This window comes from Helicoverpa armigera, chromosome 20 (genome assembly GCF_030705265.1).
Source record: "Helicoverpa armigera isolate CAAS_96S chromosome 20, ASM3070526v1, whole genome shotgun sequence".
NCBI lineage: Eukaryota > Metazoa > Arthropoda > Insecta > Lepidoptera > Noctuidae > Helicoverpa > Helicoverpa armigera.
The window spans coordinates 9,034,520-9,060,454 of NC_087139.1; the positions used below are offsets into that span (position 1 = coordinate 9,034,520).

Sequence of the window (25,935 nt, forward strand, 5' to 3'; positions counted from 1 at the left end):
AAACTCTGCGGTTTGCTTTATCGATAAGTTTATGTTTGAAAATGGAATTGTTTTATCGACTAATTGGTAATTGGGTCGAATAATATTAATTTAATGAAACCAAGGCTGGGGTTGTTTTGATTCTATATTTAGTATCAATAGTAATTTCAATACATATTATTATATTGGGTATTTAGAACTTTACCAGCCTTTTGGGCTCGTTCCTCGCTGAGAGCGATAAGGATGAGTTTTTGATATATAAATAGTTACTATGTCCCATCTTTTCTTTATTTATAAAAATATACTGCTAATTTTATATTGAAAAATATATATTTAACAAGTTCAATTAACATGTAGATGTTAAAATTTTATAACCTGTTCGAAAGGATATACCTACCTTCGTAATAAGAAAAGAGTACCTGGTTTCTTTGTGTTATACCCGAATGGAGTCACGTAAGAAAACTAGCGAGCTAACTTTTATGGAACGTGAACTTAGATGGGAGTTTTAAATCTCTTTTTAAAGCGATCTTCAAAATGACTCGGGCGCTTTATCGACAATATTAAGCTTGGAGCACCTAATTATTATCTTTCTTTTGTCTTTTAAAAGTTATAATTACGTTTCTTGCTATATTTTAATAAAGGATTTTGATTATAACAATTTAAGATATTCACTAATCCGCATTGTTCAAGCATGGTGATTAACGCTCAATCCTTCTCTGTGTGAGAGGAGGCCTGTGCCCAGCAGTGGGACGATAAAAAAGGCTGATCATGATAACCATTTCGAAATGACTAGCCAAACGGGTGAAGCCGCGGATGTAAGTAGTTATTCAAATTATAATTTCCATTTCATAGTTGATGTAGGTATATAGAAAGATAAATTAAACTACTTATTACCATTATTACACCTTTAACTTTAACTGTAGTTCTTTATTAAAGTTACTAAATAAAGTGAATAGTTCAAATGAATGTTGAAAAGGCAACCATTATCGATATTAGTTCTGTGGTTGCGATGCAGCAAAACCGCACACTTTTATCGATAATTTTTAATAGGCACAACACTATTTTAATCACAGCAAAGTCAAACACACGGCGATTAAACTGAACATCACTATAATTTGGGTATTTGCAAATATTTACAGTAACGAAACGATTTCTAGCGGCAACACACTAAATACACACAAAAGTAACTCTATGACTAACATATAATATTTACATAATAAAAATTGGCTTTCATTCGTTAGCAAAACGATTTTTTTTACGACACAAATAAAAGTTATGTTCGAATAATCGAATACTCGATATATTAATCTTTATCGATGATTTTATTCGAATAGGTAACACCTCTAACGTCAAATGTCTCATATCGTTAATCGCATGTCTAAATAAACCCGTGTATACAAAATCTTGGCTCACTTTATTAAAACGTCATCACCTTTCAAATTAACTACGTTAATTAGAATCGGGTGATGTCTGACGTTTTAATTACGTGGAAAATCTCCTGACGTGAACATTTTAACGCATGCATTGACAAAGAAAGCGTTTTGTATGTAAAATACTCTTTTTATATATTTTTTTTACAAATATGTTGGTATTATTTCTGTAAAAGTGTGGAAATTCGTTGTATTTGAATAAAGTTTCAGATCTATAAATATGAAAACTAATTATTATTTATACGTACGCCGTACATTACGAATACCATGTAATGAATACCTATTAAAATCTGTACTAAGAAGATGAATAAATAAAAAACAAATATGTTTTACCCATATTTGCATAATAAAATCATATTTCATAGTCTAACTCTAAAACGCAAGCCTGGTCAATGCAAGCGTACACTCACATAATATCCAAAGTTCTAGCAAAATTACCTCTATAATGACGCATAGAATCGTTCCTCTGATAAATCTATCCATATATTTACTATATACCACAGCCTCAAAGGCTACTTTATAATGTTTATTATCTGTGTTTTACAAGATTATCGAAATAGAACGTTCTAGAAGGAAGAGAGACGTCTAAAGTCATTTGAGCACAAAGATTATAGAGCGAATTCAGATGCAGCTGATTGCGAGGTTTTTAAGACCAGAAAATCAAAAAATAGAAAATAAAACAATAGAAAATAAAACAATATTTAAATAGAAATTGATAAGTGATACTTATTTCTTGAATAATTTCTTACTAATAAAATCTGTATTTTTGTTCTAAAAAAGGTTTCGTTGTATTGTAACAAACCCATTTATCAGCTGCTAAAATAACCATCTGAAAACGCTAACAAGGGTACATATTTAGACTATTGCAAACCTTACCGTGTCGCTTACGACCTTCCTACAACAAATTTTTATGCCCCAACTCAAACTGGTCGTAAGAAACAGGCCAAAGTTTCAGTAGTTCCAAGAACTTTACCAGAATTTGGACATTTAAAAGCCCTGGATGACGTCATAGGCTTCCAAGCTGGACATGGTGAGGTAAATCAGCCAGAGTGAGAAGAAGAACATAGAGGTGAGGATCTTGATAGTCTTGGGGCCTCCGAGCTCCCCTCCGATGCTTTTCCGTCTTCGGAGGACGAGGACTAAGACGGCTAGGCAGGCTTCGGAGCAGTACATCGTCACGCTGAAGGCGAGGCTGTTGGAGAAGATGAGAATTAAATTCGTGAAAATGTAGAAAGAAAAGATGATGATCCTTTGATAGTTTAGCATTGTGTGTTATCGATAAGCTCATAACCTCTTAATTTTCAAATTGGACTAAAAAAACACTTGTAATTTTCATTAACTATTCCCAAAGGCTCCAATGGAAATAATAAGCTTTTATCCTCTTTTAGACAATAAAGCGAATAATTCATCATATATCCCCTGTTGGTTCTGAAAAGCCAGGTAATATGATAATTATGAGCTAAAAGTTTTACGAGATAATTTTCAATCGACAGCGCCAGAAAGAAGGGTTATATTTATTATGACTTAATCAATGGTTCTTTTAAATCTACATATACTTACTTCCCAGGATCGATATAGAACCTCTCGCCTTTACTCCAGTGTACGATAGCAGCCAGGGTCCAAGCGACCCCGATGCCTAGGAACACATTCACAGCGTTGGACCCCGTGACATTGCCCACTGAAGCATCTGCGTACTTATCTTGACAGGCCGCTACTTTACTCGCGAAAGTATCTAGGAAGAAGAAAAGAGATATTAGAAGAACAATAATAATTGTAGGGGATGCAGCTTTATTCTGTGCAAGCAATCTGTAACGTAAAAGTTGTATTTTATCTTCGAATAACTTAGTAGCAGCCGATATCTTCGGCCAGTTTGATAATTTGGTCCGCATACTTTCCCAGAAAATGGCCTTTTGTTGCGGTTGAAGCTCTATAACGTAATATTATGTAGATCAGAAATATCATGTATTCATAGTTCATGTGTGTTCACGTGTTCTATTTACGAGTGTTCGAGTTTCAGCTAAATCCTTTTTCCGTGATACTGTCATTCACTATATGCCTCCGTACTGAGACTAGTTTTACTTGATCCACATCCCAAGGGAACTACTTTCTGGATATGATATACCCATAGTGACCACAATAAACGTAGTTTTTGTATTGGTAAAACCACATCAACACACAACACCTCTTTACTTCATTTTTGTATAGATTTTATTTCTCCATTATCGTATCACTTACTGACAAATTTCTTCGAATAATGGGCATATATCCAAAAATTAATGGAAATGGACTACCAAGGACTACCACAAGATGAAACCATAATTAATTATATTACCTCACTAGCTGTTGCCCGCGACTTCGTCTGCGTGGGCATTTTGGAATTGTCAAAATACTACTTATGCCGTAGCGTAGGTGTATTCTTTTACATAACAATATAATTAGGATTACCACTTAGCAGCAGCACGGGTTGATCAATCAAGGTGGTGTCGACGGTGTGTGACTATTTATCTAAACAAAAGAAGTAAAGTTTGTGACGTTGAGGAAATCTCTGGATCTAGTCAACCGATTTGGAAAATTATCACGTAATTCTCACATAAAACAAAGGTCTGACAAAGTTGTCATTTGTACATTTTCTGCAGCAGCTGCGACAAATCAGGAGCCAGAAAGTCTGTCAAAAAGTTTTACTTACCATGGATAACGTGGTGTCTAGTTCACTGGGTTGAAGAGATCAGATAGGCACTCCAAGTAAACATTGGTACTCAAAAAAATTCGGTTTGACTGGAAGCCAACACCCACACAATTGAGGAATAGCTGGGTGGATGATGACTGAGTCATCAGGTAAGCGCATAGTTTCACTACTTGTATTTCGGGGATTTTCTGTGCACTCACTCACTATGTTATGTTGGAATTCCACCGAAATGTTTGCATTAGTTTAGTTCACGATCAGGTAAAGTATACGTCCGAGAGAGTAAGTCCAATTCGTGTGTCGGCACTTGAAGCCTGCAGTTCTTCCAAGATTTTCAAAATGTACGCTCGCAATTTGTCATTTCTTGGTGGAGCCAGCAGATCAGAAAAAACATAAGTGCTGTGTATACTGTGCGTCACTACTGCACAACGGTAAAATTTCGTCTTTATAAATAGCACAAACGTTCGCTCTTTTGCGGAGGACGTTTAAATACCATATTATGTGTCACACGTAAGAAAACAGGACAAAAGTATATTATCATCGAACCGCTTTCAAAGATATGATGAGCGAACAGACCAGAACTGACTTGATCGCCTCGAGAAAATCAGAGCTCTATGAAGCGACCATTCGCTTTGGTTCCTACTGTTATTGTGGTTTCTGAAAATGTATTCAATTAACCAATGATGAATATAATTCTTAGCCGGCCGACTCTTTTGACTTCTTGAAAATCATAACGTTGGTTTTTGTGCAATGCACAAACGGAAATTCGATATATTACACATTCGATATTCACACGTCTACAGAATTGATATTAAAAGGTTTGACAACGGGCTATAGTAGCGTAGTTAAACTAACTGAAACAATTTTAGTGATCCTTCAATAAAGTTAGAGAAGCGGGTGTGCATGATGAACATTAAGAGTTGGTAAATACGTGATGAAGATGACCTAATTCATTACTATTCTAATTTGTTCATGTACCACAAAACTCAAGTTAAGGTGGAGAAAAGGATTACCAAGCTCCCAAAGGCCTGGGCATTTGCAACACGTTGCATGGCATCCTGGAAAGTTACGTAATTCTCAGCCATCAGATTGAGCAGCGTGAGGAAGGGTCAGGCTTTGGCCTAGTGGGCCTCACAGGGGTTTGCTGAATCTCCTTGAGGGGCGCGCGAAATAACGGGTCTCCCAGAAGCCGGAAGGTCGATGACCCACTCAAAACTAATCGCTCACGCCTACAGTGGCCGGGAGTCGTCTCTCGACATCCGGCTTTCGTGGTGTCTTACCGCAGTGGCTGGGATGAGAGTTGGGAATTTTCAGTCGCTCCGGCGCCTCATTCTTTGTCATCCCATTTCTTCTTGCTCCAGATCATGGTTTAAACCGGGACCGGGTGCGATAGGTCGCACAGTCCGCACAGTGGTGACACCCGGGCGCCACCTCCATGAGATCAGAGTTGGGAATGTATGTTTGCAAAAACTAATAGAACATTTAGCGAAAACACGTTTGATAGTAATTCTGTCTTTGTAACTGAATAATATAAATGATATAAACGTAGCTATATAAAAGATGTTTTTTTAGACTCAGTCCGTGGGTCTGACTGTGACTGTTCGTCATTGTAAACGGTGTATTTGTGATATAATTCTTAGCTCGCTGATTTGTGATCAGAAGTTGAAAGCAAGTATGTCTCTAGCCTGCGACGCGTAATTTGTACGTTTTCAGAACGAACGAACTCTTGTCTTCTGTTGACATCTTGTTGACGTATTGTGACAGGTAGTTATTCCCATTGATGTTAATTTTAGAAGTGACACAATGTTTTCGGTCGTATTTTGCCTACATTCTTCATTACTCAAAAAGTATATTAATAAGGACCTTCTATTTATATGTAAGTGAATTCAAAATAATGTAATATATTAAAACCAGGAACTTATTTTTAAGGATGTTTGAATATTAAATACAATGTTTTTTTTTTATAATAATAAAATCTTAGACTCGCACTTTCAGTGTGATGCATGTTTGTTATTGGATGAAATGAATGGATATTCATGTTTATGAGAGGTATAGCTTATATTATGTCAGGACAACATATGTAGACTTTTTAAGAATGTGGGGAAGTTCATAATTTCTTCGGGACGTGGGTGCCGCTTCCCATGGGAACTACTGCCCGCACCGGGATAAAATATACCCTATGTTACTCGCAGATAATTTAGCTTTCTAATGGTGAAAGAATTATAAAAATGTCCCTAATGATGCGCTGATATTTCTTGTAGTGTTTTTATAGTAGCGAAATACACACGTTGTCATATAATTTTTTCTTGAAAGTAAGAACATACCATGACAAAGTGAAGTCTGTTTTCATTGATATTTTACCTACTACCAGTTTTATGGCACATCTGTTTCTGCATGATTTTCTTCATCTATAATTTTAGGATATCATTTCTTTAAATTCAGTTTTTTGCTCAAGTTACCTATAAAAGCGTTATTTTCTATGTAAAGAATGATAATAGGCCGATAAACTTACAAAGTTCAATATTCAAATATGTGTCATTATTGCACCCGCTGTTGCAGAAACGTTAACAGAAATTATCGTTCATTGCTCATCCCCCGTAGGTGATAGCGTGATAATATATATCCTATATGTTGAACCGGCCCCCAGGTAATATTCATGCAAAATTTGATTTAAATCTATGCAGTACTTTTCGAGTTCAGTGAGACCAAACATACAGACAAACAGACAAACAGACAAACAGACAAAAATTCTAAAAACTATATATTTGGGTTCAGAATCGATAATAGATCACCCCCCAAGTATTCTTTTAAAAAAATATTCAATGTACAGTTTTGACTTTCCTATCATTTTATTATATGTATAGATAAATAATGTTAGTACTTCATAATGTCGCTAGGATTGTTCTAGAGAATCCTGGCAACGATGCCAAAATTCTTGCAGAGTACCTACTCATATTATTATGTCATAGTCAGGATTATATTTTATCTCTCTTTATGCAAGATTGATTACTGTTGTATGGAAATGTTTGAGTTTTTGATTCTATGATGCTACGTTCTCTATAGACACTTTTAACACAGTTCCATCTAGTTAAACTGGAAGCCGACCCTAATAGGTGCGGAAGGTCTGTTTGTCTTCTATTAACATACTTGCAATTGTCAACGGTTTCAATTCTATTCCGAAGAAAATATTATTATAATGCAAAAATGGTCTTATTATATTTTCTAATGGTCATTCAATCTCGATATTAAATAAACAAATCGTAAAGCTTATAATAAAATATATTTTGTTTATCTGTAAGTATATTTTGAGAGCCAATTATTCTCCTATTTCATAAATATTTATCACTCCCCAATAAACAAGCCCTTTGTTTCATAATCAAAACCTTTTCAGTATAATTGGCTTCTAGATAAAGCGATATTTCTTATTAATTCTATCACTGGATATAACTCCATTTTATTCCAAAGAATATTTCTTAAGAAAGCAATCGTAAGTACTTATCGAAATACGGTTTTAAATAAATTAACTTTCCATTAGACCACGTGAAACGTCAGTCTCTGTAGAAAAGAAACATTCAAACCAAACAAAGCGAAAACACGTAGAAATCTTCAAAGAGCAGCTTATAAAAATCTCAAAGATTTTCCGACAAACTCTTTTCAAAGCAGTTTCGTCCAAAGACTGTTGGTGCCAACATTGGTACCAACGCGTGGAGCAAACGCAAGCTTCTAGGCGAGACCACCAAAATAGTTTGGGCACATTCATACGCGAATAAAATGTACCCATACTCGTCGTCATACTCGTGGTTGTGAGTTCACTACTATGATGTATTGATACGCAAAGGTTGCAATTTAGCGAACTTTTAAAACTGTTTTTAACTGAAACAGAAGGTACCCTCAGCATTGAGGAATTACGACACAAGGAGGAGGAGAACTGTTTTTATGTAATTTATTACTATTTGCTTTAGCGAGGAGTACTGTTTTTATGTAATTTATTACTATTTAGCTTTAGCGAATGGTGAAATCTCGCCTTAAGCTTCTTCACGAGATTTGTCATAGAACGGCCAATGTTGGCGAAAGTCCCAATGCTCAGTTGTGACCCAATAGTTTGGGACATTGTTGGATCCAATATTGGAGTCAAGACTTGTGGAGCCATCGTAAGCGGTTTGTTAGCTAAGAACACAAGTATGGCTCCAAGCTACCTTTCGTAGATAACATGAAAACATTGTATGGAAGCGGATCTAGCAAATTATGTTTGCTTTAAATATTGGACAATGTTGTATGGAGCATTTCCATGTAGTACTTTTTAGTTTATAAAGTGATATTTATTATTCTTAAAATATTATAAAATGTGTAATAAAAAAGAGTTTATAAGGCTATCAAGTAAGTTAAAACTGGAAAGACTTTTTTGTTTAAAACTTCATTAAAAACTGTGAAGCGAGTGGAAACTTTCTCACCACCGTAAAATTATATTTTTCTCTCCCTCATTTTATATACAAGTTTTATTTTCTAATTAGTTAGTGCACCTTTAATGACAACACTCTCCTTTGACACAGGACTTAAAAAACTCAGGCAAAATTTAAGAACGTCATAAGCACCTCACACAAAAAAAAACCTTATGTAGAAGAACATGAAGTCTTTTTGACATACGGTAGAATTCACCACGTATTTGTATCATTGAACATTTTTGCAGTCATTACGGGTACTAGAAGCCAATAACTCTGACAGCCAGTCTTACCAAGGGGTGTTTGGTTGCTCGGGCAACTGGGTTGAGGAGGTCAGATAAGCATAGCTACTTATAAACTGGTACTCAGCTGCATCCGGTTTGACTGGAAGCCGACCCCGACATAGTTGGGAAAAGGCTAGGGAGATGATGATGAGTTAGTTCTCCTTCTATGACAAAACCCTCCTTTGACAAAGGACTTTTAAAAGATCCTGTCAAAATTTCAAAACGTCACAACCACCTCCCACAAGGTTTTTCAAAAAAAGGCCTTATGATCTTAAACATAAGGTAGAACTCACCAGGTATGCTGGAAATTTAAAACCGTCACAAGCGCCTCAGCTACCGCTGCACGAAAATAAACCTTATATCCTTCAACATAAGGTTGAACTCACCAGGTATGCTGGTCCCCAACGCGACGAACACGATGGCTGTGACCGAGTCCTTGATGCCAAGAGTACAGCCGAAGTGAGAAGCCACGTCGCCTATGACGGCTGTCACCAAGCCGATGCAGACGATTGATACTACGAAGCAGACGTAGCCACCGCCTATGTCTGTTGGGGAGATTTAGTTTGTTTGACTGCTATTTTCTAATTTTAAAAACAAAATATTAGAAGTTTATAGAAAAGTATACTTTGGTATACACATTTGTTAGACGTATTTACAACTGGTCTGTACTGGAGTGTTAGTTTTTGCGTCGATTTTGGATCATAGTTTTGGCCAAAGAAAAAATACTGTTTTTGTTCTTTTGAATGATATTTTGGAAGGTTTTTAGATTGCTGTTGAACTTCTAGTAATACTTTCTAGCAGAACTTGAAAAAGTAAAGTTTAACTTACCCGTAGGAGGAATCAAGGCGAACACAATCTTCCAGAATAACGTGACGACGTGTAGCACGTAGTCGAAGCAGGAGGGTGGCTCGTCAGGGTCATCAGAACCTACAAATATTACCCATCTTTAGGTTACTGATACCTTAATGACACGAAGAAACACAAAGAAAAAGTCATTGTCAACATTTTTGCCTTTATGTTGTCCCACTGCAGAGTTCAGGTTCTCAGAGAGACTTAATAGTCCAGGTTTCCTCGAGATCTTTTATCTTTACTTAGCCATTAGTATCCAAGATAATATACTTGTGAAGTTATACTTAGGTAATTATTGAAGCTCTAACCTATATGCCATTGCAACCAAATAAATATTTGAGCAATTGGGTTCTTTCGCAATTTGAGCAATTCGGTTCTGATTTATTCATATTAAAACTACAGATAACTAAGAGACATATGTAGGTACTTTTTATTTTACTTTATAACTGAATTAAAACTATATACATATTTAATATCTTACTCTTGACTCAAAGACTTCAGTCTAATGTAATTTATGTATTCACGTATGTTAAGTTTAAATCAAACATAAACTTTGCCAGTACGTCATCTATAAGCATAAATTCAATTATTATGACGTCTTCTTTGATACTATAAAGCGTTGTAAGTAGTGATACTCTTAGCAATTACATTACCAGCTATACATACAATCATATAGGTAACAGGCATGAGTTCAATGATAATGAAAATTTTCCCCGATATTCGACTTTTGTTGCTTGTAGTACATTAAGTGTATCTCACAATCTCTGTGTCTATCAATCCCTCATTCTAGTAGTCTGATAGGACAGCAATCCCGCATAGAGAAAGAAAGATGAACCTGTGGTCTTGCCTTTTATTTTTGCTTAAACTGTATCTAAACATACCTGAGCTAGCAGTCAACGCTTCCGAAAACTGTTCCTTCCACGAGGACGTGCCTATTATAATTGATGCGTTTGCTCTTTGTACTAGTTTGTCTACTGTATTCTGAAACAAAATAGACAATTGTTATAGTCATTGAAAACCAGATAGCGACGAGTTACTTGGTAGCAAAATTGTTGAAAATAAATTGAAGTGTATCGTGAGACCCAGTTTTAAAGAAATCACAAGTATTATTTTTATACAGATAATTTATAAAGTGTAATAAACTATTATCCAATTTTTTTTTCTGGGTCCCATCAAGTTTGAACAATTGGCTATCAATAGAGTTTATTAAGTTAAAAACACAACAGTGAGCACTTAAGTATTTGACGACAAAGTTTTCAAAAAATCTGCATTACCTATTATCATTGAGAGTAGTTTCATAAATATAGACATGGATTTTTCTATTGGATTTGTTGACTTCTATGATCCTTAATACGATTTATAATATATCTGAATCTTTAAGATTACTTACTTTAAACTCCTTGCTTTCCTTAATCCTGAGTTGAGCTCTGGTGATCTCCCCAGCTCTTGGCAACCCCATCATGGCGACTACTGCCTCTTCCTCCGGCAGTGTTGCCAGATGATTAGCTTCATTCACAGTAGCCACGGGGTTGTCATCATCTGGGATCAAATCAGAAAATTAGGGGTCTGAAGAAATTGGAAAAAATGGGTCTTGGATTATTTTAAAATTTTATCAAATGGTTTGCGAATGAAGATGGGTTTGTTGTAATTTATCTCTAGCCTAATTTTGAGCGTTATATTTTACTATAATCTTACCTGCATCCTGGAATGCACAATCTAATAAAATCGTATAACACAGTGTAATGGTGTAGTTTTGGATAAGTCTAGCATAGGTTTTGCAAGTTTCTGGTTTTCTTGTAACCAATTGGATCTTTGGAGTTTTTTTCGGGCTAAACATATCCCTGTATTGCCAACATATTTATACAAAGCAGTTATTTAATATAAGCATATTTTGACTCTGACTATTTTGTTATCGTTAAAGGTTTACTTAGTTTTTATTAAAGAAAAAACTAACGGAACGCTAGAAACTATAAATACTACCTAAATCTAGAAACTATAGATATTATTTTTCATCAAACGAATGGTTTTTAGTGACCTTGATCGACCATATTGGTGTTTAATTTCATTAAATATGTTTTTGTTTGAACGTGTTAATAATGACGTCAAATGTAATAATTTTAGTTGTAACAGAATAAGTAACGAGTATCTATTCTCGGGCACTCTATATTTCTTTAATTTTTTACCTAAATATGTATAAAAATTGTCATTTGACTAAAAAGATAAGTTTGTTTAATCTCCAGAATCTTTATTTTACATTAGAAAGTTCAAAAGACAGTCCGAAAGCTTATATTTATGTAGATAATAGTGTAGCTATATTTATAGCTTAGGTTCAGGTATGGTACACACTGGAGTTCTAAACTGTTTAAACCTTTATCCTTTAAACTTTATCTACCTACTTACTACCTATGTATTTTTGAAACATTTGTTCCAAGTTCTGTTGCCTTCACAAGCCAGTATAAGTAAGTTACCAGCTTCAGCCATGTCTTCCGCATACCTAAACAAACCGTGCAAGCAATACATGACTGGATTTCATATTCTGGACAGTTTTCATGAGGATACCCGAGATAAAACGGATACATTATATTTTGGTATACAGTCAGTGTGTTTGGTTACAAATGCAACTGACTGAGCATGTAAGATAAGTTGGTTTGGTCAGTCTAAGGAGAACAAAATGACGTGCGGAGATGTCATTTCAAAATCTCCTAATAAAGTATAGTGCCAAAATGCGAGTGTTTGGGGGACGAGGAACGTTACGCAAATAACTTTCTAAATAAGACCAATCTTTGACAGATTGGTTATGATATGACAAGGAACCCGTATGTCTTTTTAGTTTTAGTAACTGATTACGCATATCGTACGTTGCATGATGTACCTATAGGAAGGCGTTTAGCCTTCTTTCCTAATGGCATCTCCTCTGTCTTCCCTTGTTCCTTGTGTATTTGGGGTTTTAGGCAACTTCAAAGCTATTTGGCGAGACCTGTAAACTAGGTCCAATGAGTTGTTTTTCGGTTGATAAAATGCGATGAAAGTAAACTATTATTTCCTCTCCTTCGGGATATTTTAAACGAGTCACGTTTTGACCTTTTAATATAGTTAAAGACCTGTAAAGTAAAAGCCTTGAAACTTTCCCCCACAACGAGTTCAGTTTACCTATAAAAATCTAAGTTAAATTAAAAAAGGCAAAAAACTTTTCTTGAACTTTTGGTGGGAGAAAAACTTATAATATTTTTTGTGCTACGGTGTATACAAATAGTGTTATGTTTTTGGTTTTTACATAAACGTGAGTTCACTTGCTTATTTATAAACTACTGAAATACTGTACTCATTAGTTAATTGGAAAAAGATTTAGAATGAAATAATAACACACAGCTTAATGATCAGACTAGCATCGTCTTGAGAACTAAACAACATAACAAAAAACTGGCTTCCACTCGCGGCATAAGAAGACTTCTTTCGGCACCCGAATAAAAAGTAGCCTATATGTTATTCTGATATAAAGCAATGTCCCTGCTAAATCCGATTAAAATCCATGCAGAGATTTTGGATGAAGTTACAAAAAACATCCGTACACACAATTTTTTTAAATCATCCATACATCCATAATTTCGCGTTTATAACAGTGCTATAACATCTAAACACCTACATAATAAGGTTACAATGTTACAAAGCGAAATAAAAACCGTGACCTACTTCCCACTTTCTTGACCAAATCCAATGTTTTATTTATTCTTTCTACGAAACCAATACACAGAATAATCAATTCACATCAGAAACGCGAAATCGAAATAAAAAACCTATTTTTCCCCGAAAATATAACCTACGGGGGTTGAATTTAATATGTCAAACATAGTTGGAAAGACTAAGAGCATTTACCAGACTGGAGCCGCTATGACCTCAAAAAACCTTTATGCGAAAACGTCGTCGTCTTCATCGCTATGTCAGCGGAAAGACGTCTGCTGCTAACTTAGGAGATTTTGCATTTTGGCCTCCAGTATTTTTTTTTCTGCATGTTACACACGCATGCACATTCATTAAATTGATATACACATGTACCTACAAAATCCAGCACACACTCTTATAGATTTTAAAGCAAAAGATTCAATCTTAAATGGGTTTTTATGCGTCTAGTAGGGAATATGAGGGGACACACTCACTTTGCTTTTGGCAGAGGGAAAGCACGACATTGACGTATCCAGCTAGTTTAGTTATCTAAGTAGGAGGACTGATACCTGATTTCGTATTCCAGTGCTTCACAGAGTAACGTTGAGAATAGTGAGTAGATGAGTACTTATATCAGTTTGGAATACTAGTGTATTTTATTTAGGGGCTATTTATTGTAAATAGAGGGAAATTTAAGAGTTTAGTTCCCACTGGCCTGAGTAAGCAGATTATTTTGAGCTAAATGTGCTTTTATTAACTTCAGTTTTCCGGATAGGTAAATCGATATTAATATGTATCTGTTTCTCTCTCTCTTTTCTCTGCATTTTATATATCATTATGTTTTTTCCTTTGTCTACATTTTTTTTCACATATTCATGTTGTAGGTTTACAAAGTATATTGTACTCTAACTAATGTGCTTTTTTCTAGACTTTAATTATTATAATTGTCTTTCAAATGAGAAAAACTGTCTCTTGATAGTAGTTTTTATTGCAAAAACATTGACTGCCTCGTTGGTCTAGTAGTCGCAAGCGCGGCTGCTGTGCTCGGGGTCTTGGGTTCGATTCCCGGGTTCGGGCCGAAATCGCTTTGTGGGTTTTCTTGAGCTTTCACAAAGCAGCACATCGGAGAGCACGTAAATGTCGGTCCTGCGCCTGATCTCTTTCCGGTCGTGTCGGATTGCCGTCCCATCGGGTTATGAGAGTGAAGGAATAGGGAGTGCACCTGTGTCTGCGCAAATGCTCGTGCACTATAATATGTCCTGCGCAGCTGGCTGATCTCCTTAAGTGAGAGCAGCCACCGTGGCAGAAATCGGCCGTGGACGCCATTATTGCAAAAAAAGCATTTCCAGTAACATAAGCTTCATTAATATATGTATGTAGTACTTAGTATTAATAAATTATTAAACCGTTTCTACTTACACTATGAATTTTCATTATGATAATGTCAGTACTTCCAAAATATATTATTTGGAGCTCATTAAAACAAGTGCCTGCCGCGCTCAATTTGACAAATTAAAATTAAGTGTAGCACTTATTTACGACCATCTCTTGTTTTCCAACGTGTTTCTGAAATCGTTACATTTTGAGGATTTATTGTGATTTTAATGGGTGTTATTCACATTTCTATTTTTTTTTTCATAAAATGAAAGAATGCTTTGTGTGGAAAAAATATACTTCGGTCTCATTTAAAATGGATCATGAAACCTACAACCGTTCTATATGTTTTACAGAAAATTACATTGAATAAAATGTATTGCTTTTCAAGTGTAACCTGGTTGTCCTTTTTTATTCTCACCGAATTAAGTGTAGATATAAATTGTTGAGTATCTTTCACGTTTTTAGAACTTAGTTGCCTGAGACATTGCAATTTGAATACTTATAAAATACTAGCTTTCGCCCGTTCGGTTATATCGCGTTTCCAAGAGAATTCTTCAAAAGTCCGGGATAAAAACTATCCTATGTCCTTTCTCAAGGTCAACTCTATCTCTGTACCAAATTTTATTAAAATCAGTTCAGTGGTTTAGACGTGAAAGCGTAACAGACAAACTTTCGCATTTATAATATTATTAGGGAAGTAGGGCTAGGTAGAATATAGGATGGGAATGCCCGTTAGAACATACCCTGTTTTGAACAAAAAGTAAACGAGCATGAATTGTGCTGACTATGCGTAGATAAATCTCAACGGTAGGCTATACTCGTACCCTTTTTTCATTTTCAGCCTGAAAAATGTTTTTGGCGTAAACCATGTCGTGTTTTATTTGTAGGGAGGAGATTGTGTCATTAAAGTTTGGTATAAAATGTCTGTAAATATGTGTTTTTTCTTACCTTACATTTTTAGGATCACTAAAATAATTGAAGTGTGTTTTTGGATTTTTTTAACCTATAACAAGCCTCAATTATGGCTAAGCATCAACGGAGAGTAGTTCAGTAACTGACATAAATAATGAAATTTTAAAGGGGCTGACTGTCAACGTACAAATAAATTAGACATAATTCTATTCATCAATCATTAGTAAAAAGGACAGAAATATTATCAAAATGAGACCGCATACAGGTAAAGGCAGCTTTGGGCAACCATCCCACGAGGTGGACAATCTGAAAGGGATCGCAGGTAGATGCTGGACGCAGACCAAATTGTCGTTTTCAAAATCATAGGCTGATATTATGATGAATCAACTCATCAAACTTATATTAAAAAATACAGGCATATCTTTAAACAAATACCTACATAATTATCTAGGACCATTTTTAACCAGCTATAAAGTAAAATGTTCCCCAAAATTGCTCAAAGAATTCACAAAACCTTGAAGGATAACAAGCAAGTACAACATAATAAAGTTAAAAACTCAGTCACGTCTGCCAGTCGTAACACTTTATGTACCCTCCTCAGATAAAATGTAAACGAATGCAATTAAATTTTAATTTTATGTAATCAAACTCTTTGATGATCCAATGGAAATGTAATTTATTTTGATTACGGAATTCAGCAATTAAATTATTTTAATTGCACACGTTGCTTCGTCTGGGAAATTTTGACAGAAGGTTTGTGTCGCTTGTAACGAATTGGGGAAGTTCGTTTGAGATTACTTGTTCAATTTGCGAAAATTTTGGGTGTAGCTAAAGTAATTCACTGTATGAATTACTAGATGAATTTTGCAGAGTCCAAAAAATCGTATAATGTAGGTGTAATACAGTCTAATTTAGGGTCAAAGGAAAGAGCTAGAACATAGGTATACTTAGTTATCGGCACGAATCTTGAGCTCTGACCTACATCTGTGCAGAAGTGATTTATTAGCAAAGAACCAATCCCGAGTGACGGCTATGACGCGATGCACTGCGGGCAAATCACCGCTTTATCCCGCCCCCACGCCTCACTTCATACCTCAAAAGGGACCCAATAAAATACTTCTGCGCAGGTGAAGGTCAGCGCTCAGGATTCGTGCCGATAACTATACCTCTTAAATTTCGGGTCAGGGAATGCCTGGTGGAGGAAAACATCTCGGGAAAGCTTGGACTAAAAGCATGGTGAAAAATGATGATGCAGTGTGTCACTTTGTTCTCCCTCAAAGAATTGGGTTTAAAATCGCTCGGTAAAGTCTTAGAGACGAACCCAAAAAAAAAAAATACGAACTCCATTTTTATTAATAACACCTATCAAATATACCTATCAATACCCAGAACATAATAATCTAGGTTACAAGTTAGATTAACACGTATCCCGTTTTACCGATTCACCAATTTCACGGTCCGTGGCGCGACGTATTTGCGCGGATCCAACGACTAACGTGGTTTGTACGATCGGGACTTTTTGATACCGATTACCGATTCGGGAATCGATCGTGAATTATTTCGATGGTGTAAAGTGCTCGTTTTTGTAGGTTGGGACTGTTTTTTAATACTTTTAACGTTCAATTTAGTAACTGGACTGACAGATTAAAAATATTGGTACTTTCTTGTGTGACGAATGTTTTTTTTCTGCTTTCTTTTTATTGAAAACTGCTGAAATTAGTTAGGTACATGAAAAGTGAAATACCTCAATATAAAAAATAAATAATAAGCAACTATACCTATAATTTTGGAACAACATTTTTATGCGTAAATGTGTCTTTTTGTTTTATATTTTTTTCTAAAACCAGAAACTCGCCATTTAAAGATAGTTAAGATCGAATGAATTCTACGGTCTAATTTTGTGGTAGAATAATCGTTGAAGACATAAGACTAGGTGAAGTTAATAAATATGTACATTATTATCTTTTTAATCATTATAGGTAAAAAGATATACCTAAGTACTACAAGCTGAAAGCCAATCTAATATATTATTATAAGCTCTAATGTGACCCATTCAATAATAACCCATAGAAGACAGAACACAATACTGGCCAGTATTTTTGCCTATACCTAGTTGGTTTTTGTATTTCATTAATGGTATACCCTGCAAGTTGGTTTTGATATTTCCAAAAATTCCATAATCCATCCCTAATATAAAAATAGATTCTCTTAACAGACCTTTAGAAAAAATATGGCCGCAAGAATTATGTATCTGTCTTCTACAGAAGAGAATCGGTTGCATAAAAAAGGTAACAAACCAACAAATCTTACTTGTGCACACATAGATACAGTTCCGACGACAGAAAGCAGAAAGGAGAAGAAGAAAGAAGAATATAAAATAAATATCAAGAAGTAGAAGAAGTGGTTAGTGGTAGAAGTGTGTAGAAGATTAGTTTATTGTCATATAAAAAGGATAGGTATAAGTGATAATCTATATATTAAGGTGCATATGTGCCCTTTTAACATAAAATAAAAGTTTGTGTCAACTATTTTTACCACTGCAAAATTAGCCAAAAGACTCGCATATGCAGTGTTGACTTATGTGACGTCATTAGAAGCCAACTTCAGACCAGTACAGTTATATCTATGAAAAGAGCTGTTGTTGGCAATCAAGATTCTTTTTCCTCTATTTTTTCTAAAATATTTTGCTACCACTAGTGTAAATAAGAGTTACGTGCTGTTTAGCAAGGTTTTGTGCAATATAGACTAGGTACCTATATTTTATATGGGTACAAGATACTCATTATGGTATTAGAAAATAATAGTAACAGGCTGTTTAGTTTCAATGGTAAATAAAGACTCACATTATTTTAATAAAGTATGTTAACAGAACCAATATATACCAAAAAAATTTACCTTCTTTATACTCGACTACCAAGAAGGTTATTTATTTCAGTCTAAATAGCATGCTGCTAGGTTTGAGACATAACAATAGGCATGTATTTTAATAACTTCCCTGTTCCATGAGTCATTTGTGATACACACCGATTGTTTAACTATTGTGTCTGCTTCATGGACAGTGAAGTGGTTAAGTTATATACTCTAGGCTACATAATATTTATCTATCCATTCTTTAACTGTTTTAAATATAAACTTAAAGAAAATATATACATATATTTCTTGGTCCTTCTAAATTGCATTCACTATGCAAAGTAGCGCGAAAGCAGCTTTAGATTTTTGTTTGGCCTTTCATTCAGAGTCTTTTTTATCATTTAACCCTTGGGATTAAAATATAAATAAATCTGATTGTTTATATCCACTACTGTATATAATTTATGAGATAAACTAATTACTAAACGACCATTATACTAACTATACATGTTCTAATAGTAGGTACCTATAGGCTACTTCTTCTAGATAAACTAAAGGGCTAAAACTAAATTTTCCATTATAAGGACCAAAATGACTTCAACTGGCAAACTCCAAATTGTGTTTGTTTTTAACCACAAACTGATAGAAAAAAATAAGATTATAAAGTCGAAAACCAATCAATTGATTAAATCTAGTATGTACTGATATTATAAAAATATGTTTAAATTAAAGCTTATAAAAAGATACTGAAACAACAAAAAAGATGAAAGACATAATTATTTGCCTTAGCTTATTTCACTCGTTTGAGTTCCGCCATTTCCTCGATAATTATCATGAAAAATACTACCTAAACAAACAAATAAAAGTAAAGTAAATAAACTCAAAGATACAGAACTGTAATAATTTCTTGGGAGTCTCAAATAAAATGTTTCGCTAAATAATTCAAAGGTGACGGTTTGCATAACAAATACGTAGCGTTCTTTATTTTCTTGCGGACGCCAAATGTGCTGAATAAATGTGTTTTAATGTCGACTAAAGTACGGATTACACGTGTTTTGAATCTTGTATTTTTGTTGCGGTTTAACTTAGGAGAGTATACCATTTATTTTGACTTGAGAGTCAAGTGGTTAACCGATACGGTTGAGTGAGTAAATGAAAGCGCGTCAGACAAAACTACTGAATGCATTTTAATAAAACTTGACAGTAATATAGTTTGTTTATCTGAATTATATGGAGGCAATTTTTTTCCGAGTGCGTGGAGTAGTTCGCGGTAAGTCCCCTCTTTGAGGAGTGGCTCAGGAGGAGTCACGGCGACCTCACGTACCGCATGACGCAGGTCCTCACCGGACACGGTTGTTTCGGGAGGTACCTGCACCGCATCGGTCGTGAGGAGGCGCCCGGGTGTCACCATTGTGCGGACAGCCCCGAGGACACGGTGGACCACACAGTCCAGGTGTGCCCCGCATGGGAAGGGCACCGCCGGGTCCTCGTCGAGGCTTTGGGCGGCGGCGACCTCTCGCGTCCGGCCCTGGTTCAGGCCATGGTCCGGGGCGAGAGGGAATGGGATGCCGTCGCCTCCTTCTGCGAAGCGGTCATGCTCGAGAAGGAGGAGGCGGAACGCCGGAGAGTTCGCACCTCTCATCCCGGCCGCCGCGCTGGACCAGGTAGACACCATGGGCGCCGGGTGTCGCGAGATGACTCCCGGCCACCGTAGGCGTGGGTCTGTGGGCGGTGAGTTCGGGTGGCTCATCGTCCCTCTGTCTTTCTAGACGACAGACCTGTTATTAAATTTGTACATTACAGACCAGTACACGGCTGCATATATTTTGGAATAAATTATTTCCTTTACTTTTATATTACAAAAATAGTGGTTAATTTGCTAAAAAAATATAATTACTCTTTTTCAGCAATCGGACAAAAACACCGTTTCACAAAAACAAACCTAAAAAAATAAGCAAAAATAATACCACCATATTTTACAAGTTTCAAAACTACAGTTCAACAGAAAAGTGTTAATTCCACGAAGTGTTGAAATAATAACATGTTTTATTTGAAAAGTAGCAAGTTCAGCTATTAAACTAATTCTAGGGTAAGTTTCAAAGCTCTGGTTTAACAGTACTTAGTACTAGAAGTGCCTTTGAGCAAAGTTGGGTACTATTAAGTTAGTACTTTTGTACTTATTTCATGTCTAATGTAGCAGTTGGTGGAAGATTTAGCTTTAATTTTGTGGAATATAATAATGTACGCTGCTTACTTTCTTTTTTATTTTTCTTTCTTTCTGTTTTATAAATTCTAGAAATGCTTTGTTCTTCATAATAAACATTATTATTATCTTGATGATCTGTAATCCTAAGTAAATTGTTCATTAACTATCCTGCTTAACGATATTTTATTTTATATTATTGTCTATCATAATGAGATCGCTTTATTATTATTTTGAACATTCTTTCTAAGGATATAAAACATTAATTTAAATACATAGGTACGGATTTTTTAAATAAAAACATGATTTTAAAATACATACGTAAAATGAAAATCTTTAACAGCATACAAACTCCAAAAAATGTTAGGTACCAAAAATACATTTAAAAAAAACCTCACGTCACAATTTAGGGTTCCGTTATAAAATATTCAGTAGAGGGGGCGACTACGTGGGTTCCTTACAAGATCAGCATAATGTTTCGACCCTCAGATTTCTGGGTTATTGGGATCCAACCTTCTACTTTAATGGGGGGACCTTGAAGTTTAAGTTTTTATGAGCTCCCGTACCGTAGGACGAAATATGGACAAGCTTTTTGGGATTTGGCGAAAAAGATTTAAAATTGGACTTTTAATATGTTAAAAATATGCCTCTGAAATATACATGTCAAAATAATGTATCTATATAAGTTTGGGAATATAATGAGCAACCTTTGGTTAGACTGATGGACTAACTGGCTTCTGACCACCGTAACGACTGCCAGATGTTCAAATGACAGGGACCTACAGTTTTAAAACGTGCTATCCAAAACACAGTCATTGGCGTCCAAGATACACTTAGAACGTACATACAAAATTAGAAAAGTTGCATTGGTACTTGCCTGAAATTGATACACTGATACTTGTGAGGTTGGTTCTTTTCCCACCACGACTTTTTCCCAATGATCATACCACAACAAATACTAACCACGCTCTAGAGACTACTAGACCAGTAAACCCATAATACATTGCCACGATACCGATGTAAATTAAACGAACGAGATAGAAAAACCAATCCACTAACTTTTGATAGATTGATGGGATTGCTCCGTGCAGCGAATGCGGAAACCTTAACCTTTTCCACGCGATTTTTCCTCGTTTTGGTCAAGAAAATAATAAACGATTTACACACAGTTTTGTGAGACAACGTACACCGCGAAAGTTTTCCCGTAGGAATGAGCTGAGAAATACAAAAAATATGGTATATATTTTTGCTAGTTGGTTTTTAGATCACTACATGGTATAATAGTTTTTCGAGTATTTCGTTAAATGCAAATATTGTGTGTGCGTATTTAGAAAATAAAATAAAAAAACCATTATCAATACCTGCCTGTCAAATCAAAAATAAAATAATTGCTGGAGGGAACTCTGGTCGTTTGTCTCTCTCTAAATCCAAATATCTTGTAGAAAGTATAAGCGTGATCAGAAAGAAATTACATATAGAGGTAAATAGAGAAGAGAAACATATGTATAGCTACAGAATTGTATCTGAAGATCCTAGTCAGCCACACGGTCTATTTAAACAAACATGGTATTTCACGTTCGTCACGTGTTTTAGAAAATGTTTTATTTTTCCTTCAACACGTATCGAACGCCTGTGTAACTTTTTAAAATGAAATCCTTATAACATCACCCACCTACATAATACACCTACAGCGACCCATCTTTTCTCGTTTGAACAGCGATCCTTAACTTTTCTATCTCACATAACCTCGTATTTGTCACCTACATGAAAGGTCTCCAAAGATCAAATAAATCAAGTTAACTCGAGGCTTTGTTTGATTTTCTTTAGAAAAATCTTTTGGTCAGTGAGGCGTGATTTCCTTGTGTTTTGTGAAGGACCTGTCACTATTATAGTGAAGAAAGAAGGTTGCATATAAGAGGTATATAGTGAGCTTCACATAATAGAGATCAATCAGACTTTGTTAGCTTTTTTTTTGGGTAAATAAAAGCAAGAAGAAGAATGGTGAGTAAGTGTGTTGATTGCTTTTTCATTAAGTAATAGTTCTTTAGTTAGACCATGGTTCTGTTAATTTTTATCTTTGTTTTACTGAGCAGGCTTTGGGATATAAAATAAAATGTCATCGTGTTAAAGAATAACCAACAGAACCCACTTCTAACATTTTTGGAATTCTTGTATTTAATAATAAGTAAGCTTTTAAACGCACATACCTCTAATATGCACCGCAAAGAAGTTAAAGCAACTTCTTTTCAATTAGCGTACAATCAAGTGACCAATCACCAACTTTACAAATTAATGTTATAATCTATCCACCAAAATCCCGTACAAAATGAACAGCTTCAAACCAAACAGCATATTATCATCCCTCTACATAGGTATACCTAGCATACTATGATCACTCTTCACCTAAAATTCACGTACTGACGTAATTAAATCCTTTGACAAACTACTACACTCAATTTGAAAAGGACCAATTTCATTAATCTGTGGTTTCATCCAATACCTAGGCATTGTTCATAATGGCTGGATTAACACTTTGTAAGCGACATCCGTGTCGATACTGGTCGTGAAATATTATTGGCTGATCGCAGTCGTGATGAATTGCGTATTTTGTTTTGTTTTATAGTTCTGGCATTATTGTTCTGCGGTACATGGGATATGCAATAAATAGTGGTGTCCTAGCCGATTGTCGGCTGTTTTCATATAAGGAGATCAGCCAGCAGTAGGACATATTATAGTGCACAAGCATTTGCGCAGACACTATATGTAAGATAAGTGCACGCACTATTAGTTCACTCTCATAGCCGTTTGTATTGCCTTAAAAAATAAAATATATAAAATATTTTTATGTAACAGGAATTATTTTAAATCAAAAATCCAACTGGTTACGTTAACCCTCCCTTTATAGCTTTTTAATAGGTGACAAATAAATATTCGCTTAGAACACAAGTTCACAAAAATAGGAAGTCATTTGAGTACCTTCAAAAAGAGCATAAGAAACAAACAAGCATATAAAAAAGGCAATTTACATTTGCTGGCAACATCAATATGAAGTTTATTAAAAATAAAATAAGTCTTTTCAATTTTTAAATTACGCATTTTGTTTTTTAACCTGTAGTAAATTCTGAGTAAATTGCTAGCAAATATAAATAAACCGAAATGAAGTATTTCGATTTCGGCACAAACATTTCTCGTTATTTAAGTGCTGAAAATGGAGCAAAAGATTTTTATTGGTGCCGATATCGGAATACTTAATAACCACACACACGCACGTACTTTTAATACACACAGAACTAAATGCATAAACAACAAAAAGTCTAACAGCCAGTTTCTTCATCAAAAGTAAAAGCCTAAGTAATTTCATAAAGTAAAAGTAACGGTCAAATCCGTTTTTTCCAGGCTAAAGTAATAGCAAAACTACTAGTTAAAATCGTGAAAAAACAAATTCGACCGTAACTTTTACTTTATGACAATACTTTGGCTTTTACTCTTGATGAAGAAGCTGGCTGTAAGCTACATGCAGCGTGAGTTGCAAACATAAAAGTGATTATTGGAAAACGCATCTGAAAAATATTCACAAGCAAACGAACAAACTTACTTTAAACACCTTCCAATCTACTAAAGAAATAAATAATTGAACATCGAAGTTAAAGTCTCTTTTTTTGTCATGGGGAAAATCCTCATGGCCCTCTACCTTGGGTCAGTGGAGGGGGTGTGCCGGACTCTGCTGGCTAAAAACCTACCCAGTGTTTTTATTTTTTTATTTCATTTCCTTTTACAAGCTAACAGATGACACATCCAAAACGCTTATAAGATTAACAATTCGGTAGGTATCACACATCCTCGTCATTATCTAGGTACATAATAACACAATTATTTTACATTATCAGGAATGGTCATGATTATCCTAATTAATATCATGGTACGGGTATCGCCAAAGCATTCTTCCGGACCCCCGACAGAAGTTAGTCTTACTACGTCATACTATGACGTCATTTCAGTTCCAAATATTATATCTTCTTCTCATAAAACTGACATTTATATATTATAACATTGCGTCTTTCCAACCATATTTCTGCGTATTCAGAAACACATTTTCTGAATTCCATATCTAAAAGAGTCGACTTGGAAAGATCACAAATTGATATTTCGGATCATTAAGCTCTGTACACTTGCGAGCAGTATTTTTGGGTCACATACATGGAGAACAAAATGACTAGCGGAGATGTCATAACGCAAACTCTTCTAAGAAAATAGCCCTGCCCACATACGCTTTCTCTCGAACGCATTAATTTTCAAAACAAATCAAAAATAAATTAAGACCAATCTTTGACAATTTGGTTTTGTTTGACAAGAAACCCGAATGCTACGTTATTTCGATTAACTGATCCCGCCTACCGCACGTTGCTTGACCTACATAAAGGCACCTGACCTACCTTCCTTATAGCACCTCCGCTCATCTTTTCTTCCTCAGTAGCTAAATACAAAAATCTCATTATTTTGAGAAACGATTCATTTTATCAACAAAATAACGTAGATAAAGCACCCGTGTCATGGATATAATGGGTGTATCACCAAATTAAAAATAATTGCCTTTATTAAGTACCTTTAATAAAGATAAAATAACCTCAACTGTATTGTTGAAAATAATTATTTCCATCAATTACCATAATATACTACTTTACTTCTATACCAGCTTCTGCCAATGGTTTCACCCGCATCCCGTGAGACCTTCTGAACGCACCCACATAAAAAGTAGCCCATAGCTTTTCTCTATTAATGATCTATCTAACACTGAAATATATTTTTCTTATAGGACTAGTATTTCCTGTGATTTGTGCGTTCAAACAAACAAACTCTTCAACTTTATGGTATAGATTATTTATTGTAGATTATACCTATATTATTATCTGCCCCAATTTATTGCTTCTTCGTGTAATCGATATCTTATAAGATTGGAAGGTGTTCGCTATAATGTAGGTCGGACGAGTACAGCAAGCTAATAATGTTAGCGGCTAAGTGGCTAAGTGGCTATCACGTCAATCCATTCTGGGTGGCAAACTGCTGTAATGGACGCAACGTTGCTGTTTATTAGGAACGACCTATTTAGTTTTATTTTTCTTGTTTTCTTATTAAATGTTTTATTTTTCTGGTTTTACTAAAATAATAAGCCTTAGAGTCTTATGCAGAGATGTAGAACCATTATATAATTTGATAAATATTTGTAAAATAGTAATTCGAAAAAAGCTGTCCTGGCCGAAAACCGAATTAT

General features: G+C 35.1%; 1 protein-coding gene across 2 annotated transcripts in view; it reads right to left on the minus strand.

Moving 5' to 3' along the window:
* Nucleotides 1-2,282: 2,282 nt before the first annotated feature.
* Nucleotides 2,283-25,935, minus strand: part of LOC110375865 (sodium/calcium exchanger Calx) — a 110,357-nt gene continuing 86,704 nt past the window's right edge. The window contains exons 4-9 of one of the 2 annotated variants that reach the window (XM_064039783.1): nt 11,055-11,203; nt 10,546-10,645; nt 9,644-9,742; nt 9,202-9,360; nt 2,970-3,141; nt 2,283-2,601 (exon numbers count right to left, since the gene is read on the minus strand). In XM_064039783.1, the coding sequence (XP_063895853.1) occupies nt 2,397-2,601; nt 2,970-3,141; nt 9,202-9,360; nt 9,644-9,742; nt 10,546-10,645; nt 11,055-11,203 (884 nt within the window). In that variant the 3' untranslated portion in view covers nt 2,283-2,396. The remainder of the gene's footprint in view (nt 2,602-2,969; nt 3,142-9,201; nt 9,361-9,643; nt 9,743-10,545; nt 10,646-11,054; nt 11,204-25,935) is intronic. The other variant, XM_064039784.1, reaches the window with a different exon arrangement.